This window comes from Rhinoraja longicauda, chromosome 18 (genome assembly GCF_053455715.1).
Source record: "Rhinoraja longicauda isolate Sanriku21f chromosome 18, sRhiLon1.1, whole genome shotgun sequence".
Lineage (NCBI taxonomy): Eukaryota > Metazoa > Chordata > Chondrichthyes > Rajiformes > Arhynchobatidae > Rhinoraja > Rhinoraja longicauda.
This window is the reverse complement of record NC_135970.1, coordinates 28132645-28142178: the sequence shown is the minus strand read 5'-3', so window position 1 is coordinate 28142178 and position 9534 is coordinate 28132645. Positions and strand designations below refer to the sequence as shown.

The following is a 9534-nucleotide window of genomic DNA, read 5'->3' as shown; positions in this document are numbered from 1 at the left end:
TGTTGAAGGAATACATTTTCAAAATTGATTCTTAATACATTTAACATTAAAATAATTTCAAGGTTAGGATTACATAATGCCATCTTTAATGTTGATTTGCTAAAATATCCAAGCTACAATTCAAACCGAGGATTACTGATTATACAACAGAAACAATGTTAGGCCAAACAATTACATTTAAAAAATGAAAAAGTATTCCCGGTCAAGAGGTGAAAAGGAGCTGAAAGGGTGTTAAAGTGGAAGGGTGAAATGTGCAGCCTGAGGGAGGAATGTGGGTTGAAGGAATGGAGGGGGAGAAGGTGGTGATGGGAGGGGGAGAAGGTGGTGATGGGAGGGTAAAGAGGATAAAAGGAAATATGGGACTTGGGGGATGGATTACTACTCTACAGTGGAGAGGAAACAGGTGCTCACCAGATCGGTGGGGGCAAGGGAAAGAGGGCAAATTATGGGAATATTAGTTGAAATTGGAGAATTCAATGTTCATACCATTGGGTTGTAAGCTTCCCAAGCATAATACAAGGAGACGTTCTTCTGAAAAACTGGCTCTGCAACATTATGTGAATGCTGTATTGCATACCAATATTGATGGGTTCTTAGAGTCATGTGTAATACATTGACTTTGGGTCACATTGCTAAATCCAAGGAACATTTTACAAAGCTACTACCTATCAAGAAAAATCCAAAAGCTGGTCAACTCCCTTCTAAAATGGTGAAATATGTTTCATTTGCTGCTTTTTCAGGGTTGTCTCTTGTTCTTCGTTCAGCTTTTCTGCTTCCTGGAACTTTTCTGCCACCATTTTATTGTGTTGTTCCACTCGCTTTCTTCTTGCTTGCTAGAGAACATGAGGAGTGAGAAAAAGGTTTTCACTTAACATTTGCACCACAAAGATGTTGGGAATGATCAGAGTTACTAAAATAGGTCTAACGCATCTACACGACATTCAATTGCATTATCCTCTCTGCGCCTGCCATCAACATTGACCAGAAACTCAACTGGGCCAGTTACATAAATTCTGTGCGTTCAATTGCAGGTGAGAGGCATAGGTATATAATGACTAGTGGCCTTCCTCTGCTACCCCAAATCCCTTCCACCATCCAGAAGGCACAAGTCAGCAGCATTACGAAATATTCTGCATTTGCCCGAGTGAGTGCAGCTTCAACAGCTCTCTAAAATGTCAACACCATCCAGGGCAAAGCAGCACCCTAAACATTGCTGAAGTAATACAGCTGGTCAAGCAGCACCTCCAGCAGACATGGACAGGCTCTTATCATAAGGTCATAAGTGATAGGAATAGCACTAGGCCATTTGGCCCTTCAAGTTTACTCTGCCATTCTATCATGGCTAATCTACAGTATCTCGCCTAACCCAATTCTCCTGCCTTCTCCCCATAACTTCTGACACCCGAACTAATCAAGAATCTATCTATCTCTGCCTTAAAAATATCCACTGATTTGGCCTCCACCGCCTTCTATGGCAAAGAATTCCACAGATTCACCACCCTCTGACTGAAGAAATTTCTCCTCGTCTCCTTCTTTAAAGAACGTCCTTTAATTCTGAGGTTATGACCTCTGGTCCTAGACTCTCCCACTAGTGGAAACATCCTCTCCACATCCACTCTATCCAAGCCTTTCACTATTCAGTACATTTCAATGATCCTGAAACGTCGCCTATCCCTGTCCTCCAGTGATACTGCCTGACCAGCTGTGTTACTCCAGCACTTTGTTTTTACTCAAGATTCCAGCATCTGCAGTGGCTTCTGTCTCTCTACCCCAGGTGCACAATAATGGCTGCAATGCGGACCATCTACAAAATGCAGGTACTCTGGTAGCACCTCCCAAATCTACAAACTCATCACCAAGAAAAGGTAGCAGGCACATTGTTAACACTATCACACAGGTTCCCTTACGGGTAACATAACGTTAGCCTTTTGGACTCTGAAAGAATTGGGGTGGGGGCATTTGGGCGAAAGTGCATTTGAGGCACAGGAACATTTCACCCAAACCACCAAGAGGTAGAACGGACTGGAATAGCCTATGACCTACCTCTTAATTCTTAACATCATTCTTAGTATAGGAAGGAACTGCAGGTGCTGGTTTAAACCAAAGATAGACACAAAATGCTGGTGTAACTCAGCTGTAACAACAGGCAGCGTCTCTGGAGAGAAGGAATGGGTGACGTTTCCGGTTGAGTCCCATCTTCAGACTACAGTCAGGGGAAAGTGAAACGAGAAGTATAGATAGAGAGATATAGAACAAATGAATAAAAGATACGCAAGAGAGTAATGATGCTAAAGGAAACAGGCTATTTGCTAGGTGATAAGGAGAAGTTGTTGCGACTTGGGTGGCGGAGGGATGGTGAGAACAAAGGTTATTTTGTACGTTTTACTTTTCAAATGAGTAGTTTCCTGTGTACGGTACCTGCAGCTGCATTTCTTTTATTTCAACTGCTTTCATTTTCTCTGCCTCCATCATATCCTTTCTTGCTGTCACCTGCTGGAGATGTGCCAACCTGCGGGCTTCTTTCTCCTTCTCCTCACAAGCAATAGACTGGATCCTGCTTCGAGTCTTCTGCTGCAAACACTGCTTCGCTCTCTCCATTTTGTCCAACTTCTGCTCTTCATCTTCCATCTGTTTAAAATCGTTCTGCAGTCGATGAAGCACTTTCTCCCTTAAGGCAAAAAAAAAGTGAATCGAATCAGTCTTAAAAGGTGTGAAAAATGATACAAAAATAACTTTATTATTGCATCTGCGCAAATAAAATTTCTGTTCTCAAAATACACAACAACAAAGAGTATTGAGAATCATTTGGGTTTGCAATCATCACTGTTAAATCATCAACAGATTTCATTTGTAGACTGAAAGTTTCAACATGTTACCTAAAGACTGTTATTTAGCTTGATGGAACTGGGAATACACTTCAGTCCTGATGTGAAAATCTTACATTGTTGATTATCGCTGTACCATTGTTCTACAGATATCCATTCCCAAATGATTGTGTATTCCTGGATTACAGACTGGCCATTCTTTAATTTTGATTGTCCCGTCTTTTCTTTTTTCTAATTGATTTCAGAGTTTTGCAATGGTTAACATCTGTTGTGTTCCAGTACTTTCAAACACTGATATACCTGCGCTTTTCCTGAATGGTTTGATACTTGTTTTCACATTGGTGCTCTCGTTCTTTCTCCCACAGACGTCGCTGCAGTTTTTTCATTCTTGATCTCTGTGTGGCCTCCTGATGTTGATGGTCATGTGACAATTGACTCTCTCCCAAACGCTCTTGAATTGGTGGACATTGCACCTGGTCATGGAAATCAAAAAGAAATCATATTTTTATTTGAAGAAAACATATACTTTTCTGTTTTATTTTAAATCGTGGGAAAATCTAGTATATGGGTCACATTTTTCTTTTAAGGAAGTGGAGAGTGAAGACGGAGAAGAGCTACACACTGACAGTTTATTGAAGTATTCTCATTCATTACTAGATTGAAGTGTTCTCCTTCATTCCTAGATTTTTGGTCAAACGTATAAGACTTATTGGATTGAAGAATTTTCTGGTTCTCAGAATCCCACTGGAATTATTGTCTAATAGTTAATCTAATCCTTAGAGAACGGTATTATAAAAAAAAATTGTTAACGATCAAAGTATGAATGAGGAGATAACTCAAAACACCAGTTGTTCTTTTCTAATAACAGGTTTGGTGGAGAAGAATGCAGGATAATGCGTTATTATGACTCCTATCTATGAAAGACAGCAGGGTGGTGTAACGTGACGTTAGCTGAGTCTCAGGCGTAGGTGTTTATTCACCTTTACTGAAATATGATGAGGTAATCTTGGGAAGAGTGTAGGTGAAGAAAAGGAAATTAAAATATAAAATACTGAATCCTGTTTTGGATAGGAATTGAAGGTAATTCTATGTTTAAGGAAGAAAGACAAGCAGTTAAGAAGTGTGAAGGGCATAAACCAAATACATAAGATCTCTGAAATATTATAATTTTGTGAATATCATCAATCATTTTGGAAGCATACCCCAGTAGATGATGTGATGTGATGCTTCTGATATGTCAGAACATCTTTCATTGTGACTCTGTTCTGAGAACTTGCGTGGTCAACACTTTCAAACATTGCACAGCGGTTTGTTGGTCCAAGAGTCTGAAGCTGCACAGAAGATTTCAGGTGACTGCTGTCAGATGCACCTCTCAATGGACTTGAAGACGTTTCTGTGAAAAGAGCGCTATTGGGTAGTATGGTAGTAAGTGGATCCAAAGCCTGGCAAACGCTGTTCTGTCATATTGTGAGAATAAATGATCAAATGTCCTTCACTCTTTCACTCCCTTTCCCCCCCCCCCATGTATCTTTCATGTATCCACTGCTAATGATCCAGCTGAGTCTGCAAATCCATCAACATTTCAAAAAATCACATTAGAAATATGTGAACATTATCCTTGACTAAAAAAAAAGATTAATACCTGCAATTATATCATATGTGTACTGTATCATATATAAACTGTGTAAAGATTGGGATTTCAGTAGCAGCTGGTATTATACCAAATAAAGCAGTATTTTACGCCAGTAAGCTGGCACACATAACACTGAAAAACAACCATAACAGGACCTTTGGAGGTATGGTACCAGATCAGATGATTTTCCCTATTAGAGTCATAGAGTGATACAGCGTGGAAACAGGCCCTTCGGCCCAACTTGCCCACACTGGCCAACATGTCCCAGCTACACTCGTCCCACCTGCCAGCATTTGGTCCATGTCCTTCCAATCCTGTCCTATCCATGACAATTGGATATTATTCTTACTGATAGCCTATCATAATCTTAATTCATGTTTTTAATACAATGTTAATACGTTTCACAGGCCTTGATTAATGCAAAATTCTCTTATGGTTGGAGGGCAGGATGATTTGGTTTTTGTGAATCATTGGTTAAGGTCTCACAAATCAATCCAAATGTTCAGTACGTATCCTAGAATATATTGTATCTGTTTATATATAAATATACATTAGGTAACAAGGATGACTATTTATAATCAACTAAAAAAACACTTAAAAATTAGGCATCTGCCTAGTATGTATTTAGATCTGCTTCTTTTTCAATAGCATTACATAATCGCCATATAATCCCAGCACTATGATCTTTTAATAATCCTGAAATCAATTAGAAAAATAGGATAAAAAACAAGGTTAGTGGGATTTTTTTTGATTTTAAACAGGGACTGATGTATATTGCTACATCCAGATCAAATATTATCTATTCTCTTACTCTGGTGCATCCTAAAACTGTAGATTGATTGCAAAATAGTGGTATCACAAAATAGTGGCCTTGCAGACAGTGAAGATGGTTATCAAGAAATACAGTGGAATCTTGATCAGCTGGGAAATTGGACCAAGGAATGACAAATAGAGTTGAATGCGGACAAATGCGAGGTGTTGCGTTTTGGGTAGTCAAACCAGGGCAGAGACCACAGTGAACTCTGGGGAGAGGGATCTAAGAGCACAATGACATAGTTCCCTGAAAGTGGTCTCATAGGTAGATCGGATGGTAAGAAGGCTGCTGCAAAAATGGCCATCATCAGTTGTGTGTATGGAGTTTGTACGTTTTGCCTGTGGCCACGTGGGTTTTGTCCAGGTGCTTTGGATTCCTCCCACATCCGAAAGACATGAAGGTTTGTAGGTTAATTGGCTTCTATAAATTACCCATAGTGTGTAGGATAACATTGAACTAGAGTACGGGTGAACGTTGGTTGGCACGGTCTCGGTGGGCCGAAGGGCCTGCTCCATGCTGTATCTCCAAACTAAACTCAGCACTTTAATAAGATAAGACTTTAATCGGGAACATTTTAATGATTTACAGATTTACTCCTTAAAAATGCAGCAGACCAAATACACATTGACCACATTTAGTTATAGAATTTATCATAGGTATTATTAAAACATGTAGACACATTATATATCATCATAACAAGCACTATTTTTGCATTCTAGAGCTGCCTTGGGGATGTTTGCTATTGTCAGCAGCTATAGGAGATTAAATGAAGAGAGATCCTGAAGCCATGCAACATATGCATGAGATGTTAAAAGAGGTGTGTCTGTACATCATTTATTAAATTAAACATTTACATCGCTTGCTTTCAGAAATAAACAAGAGGAATTAAAGTTTAAATGTTTAACAACATGTATGCAAATGATCTGTTTCCTCGGCCAAATATATTATCTATCAGTACAATTCCACTGCTGCAGCATGAAACATAGAAACATAGAAAATAAGTGCAGGAGTAGGCCATTCGGCCCTTCGAGCCTGCACCGCCATTCAATATGATCATGGCTGATTATCCAGCTCAGTAACCTGTACATGCCTTCTCTCCATACCCCCTGATCCCTTTAGCCACAAGGGCCACATCTAACTCCCTCTTAAATATAGCCAATGAACTGGCCTCAACTACCTTCTGTGGCAGAGAATTCCACAGACTCACCACTCTGTGTGAAGAAATGTTTTCTCATCTCGGTCCTAAAAGACTTCCCCCTTATCATTAAGCTGTGACCCCTGGTTCTGGACTTCCCCAACATCGGGAATAATCTTCCCGCATCTAGCCTCTCCAACCCCTTAAGAATTTTATATGTTTCTATAAGATCCCCCCTCAGTCTTCTAAATTCCAGCGAGTATAAGCCTAGTCTATCCAGTCTTTCTTCATATGAAAGTCCTGCCATCCCAGGGATCAATCTGGTGAACCTTCTCTGTACTCCCTTTAAGGCTAGAATGTCTTTCCTCAGATTAGGAGACCAAAACTGTACACAATACTACATGTGCGGTCTCACCAAGGCCCTGTACAACTGCAGCAGAACCACCCTGCTCCTATACTCAAATCCTCTTGCTATGAATGCTAACATACCATTCGCTTTCTTCACTGCCTGCTGCACCTGCACGCTTGCTTTCAATGATTGGTGCACCATGACACCCAGGTCACGTTGCATCTCCCCTTTTCCTAATTTGCCACCATTCAGGTAATACTCTGCTTTCCTGTTCTTGCCGCCAAAGTGGATAACCTCACATTTATCCACATTATATTGCATCTGCCATGCATTTGCCCACTCGCCTAATCTATCCAAGTCACTCTGCAGCCTCCTAACATCCTCCTCGCAGCTAACACTGCCACCCAGCTTCGTGAGAGGAAGTTTGGTGAAGATTTGCTTTGCATGAATAAGAAAAGTCCAAGAAAACTTGTCCCCCAGATGAATGGAAGAAAAATTTACCATTACCTGGTTTCTTTCCGTGGGTCTTTTGGTGGCTTTGGCTCCAATACCTCCATTCAGGCCTGCCTCTGCCTTTGCTTCTCGATCGCTCCAACAACGAGTCTGAGTTTACTCCCTTATGTTCCAAAGTAGGTTTACAAACAGTTGTCTCTAGGCTACTATCAGAATCTTCAGACGATGAAGCTGAAGAAGGTGAAGACAGCAATTTTTCAGAGAATTTATTTTTTGGAACATCTAACTCCTGAAGCTGCAAAGTAACTTTCTTGTCCAATGCATCTTTGTCACAAGTTGTTGAGTTGATATATTTTGGAGTTACTGGCCACCATCCTGCAGGAGGAATCACTTCTTGGAAACAGCAACATGGAGGGCAGACTGGCAAACAATGGAAACCATGATAAAACCCATTCCAGTAATTATGATATGGATCGAGGCCAGGGAAATTTGAAAACGAGGACTGGGTACACATTGGTTCAAAATGGCATTGATGAGCTAGCTCACTCACATGAGGCCCATGTAGATAAACATCACGACAACTAGTAAATTCATTATCCATTAGTTGATGCCTGGATGATAATGGAGTTAACAACTCTTGTAGAACTCTTTTATACATAGCCGATGGAATCCACATGGCTACATTTTTGGAAACATTGACAGTTTTTGCATTCCAGAACTTTACAGAGATTTCATCATCTTCCATGGCTATTTAATAGAAAGTAAAAAAGCATTTTAGTCTGAAACCATAATTTTAACATTAATGTACAAGACACATTATACCACCAGAAGAACAACAGGTCTGGCTATCAATTTTATCTGTTAATTTATAAGTAGCTGTAATAATATCTCAAAAAGGAACAAGACAGCTTCGGAGCTGAAAATCTAAACTATCATCTCCATCAGGGGTGGCACAGTGGCACAGCGATAGAGTTGCTGCCTTATAGCGCCAGAGACACGAGTTTGATCCTGACTATGGGTGCTGTCTGTATGCAGTTTGTACATTCAGCGTAAAAGCATAGGTTATTTTTATAATGTATCAATATTGAACATCAACAGGCAGCTCAGGTAGGCAGAAGTGGATTAAACAATATTCTACTCTTGATCACAATAACGCCAATATGGTGGAAAGAAAAGACACAAAGTGCTGGAGTGACTCAGCAGGACAGCCAGCTTCTCTGGAGAACATGATTAGGTGATGTTTCTGGTCGGGACCCCTCTTCAGACTGATTACTGCAGCACTGTTTCTTTTTTTGTAAAACAATTCCTTCTATCTGCAATTTCTTCTATGTCCCAGTGTGGTGTAGATTTGCTATCATCTAATTGACCATTTGTACCCCTTTGGAATTTATCTTCCAAATCCTGGATTCAAATGGAAATGACAAAGATAAATAAGGACCAAGGCAGCTCCAACCGGGACAATGGTCATAAAAGTGTGTAATGTTTCAAATTGGATACCATACCTTGCAGAGGATCTCTGGTTTCAATGCCAAACACCACTACTCCAGGACCATATCTGACTCTGTCTGATTCCCAAGGTGCTAGTACATTGTCACCTGGGACCACAGCATGCCGCATTCCTTCATTATATTGGATAATGTCAGGCAATGCAGTCTTCTGCACAAAGATTTGACACTTGTCATTTTGATCCATAGTAGACTTGTCGAACTCAATCAGAAATATTCCTTTTCTTATCTGGCAATGGGAAGAAGTAGTTATTTTGCAATGCTTTTTATGCTGGATTTCATTTGATTACTTGCTCTATGGAGCATAATATTCAAACATTGAAGACAGGTACTAATTGCTAAAGTTCTTCATGTGCTATGGATATGTGACATCAAACATATATATTCTGCTGTGCAATAATTTGACTCCATAATATGGTTTAGATTTACACAGATTCCAATCAGGTCGCCCTCTCTCAAAAGGCCACTGATTCCATTTTTGTGGGTTCTTGAGGTGAGGTTTAGCACTATGCAACATGGATCAAAGTTGTAAGGTAAATACCAACGGAAGTAACTTCAGACAATAGAATAGCAATGTATCTCACTTCCTTCTCTGAAACACCATCTTTTCTTGAAGTTTATATACATTTCATTCATGCTCACTGAAGGTCACAGATGTTCTTTGCTGACTGCTTCAGCAAGCAACCCTTCTGTATCTCAAATCCATGGCCCTGATTTATCTTTACCTTAATCTTTGCATTTATTTTTATAATTTTTTGATTGATAGATCAACATGGAATATATGATGTCACATATCCATGGCACATGAAGAACTTTAGCA

At 39.9% G+C, this 9534-nt stretch overlaps 1 protein-coding gene across 1 annotated transcript; it reads right to left on the bottom strand.

The window, feature by feature from the left end:
* Positions 1-83: 83 nt before the first annotated feature.
* Positions 84-8839, bottom strand: LOC144602354 (uncharacterized). Its single transcript, XM_078415395.1, has 6 exons — positions 8712-8839; positions 7264-7956; positions 4028-4218; positions 3126-3298; positions 2419-2668; positions 84-833 (listed from the first exon to the last, which is right to left on the bottom strand). Exons 1-6 carry the CDS (start codon positions 8824-8826, stop codon positions 702-704), a joined length of 1554 nt encoding a protein of 517 aa, XP_078271521.1. The 5' UTR covers positions 8827-8839; the 3' UTR covers positions 84-701.
* Positions 8840-9534: the final 695 nt, after the last annotated feature.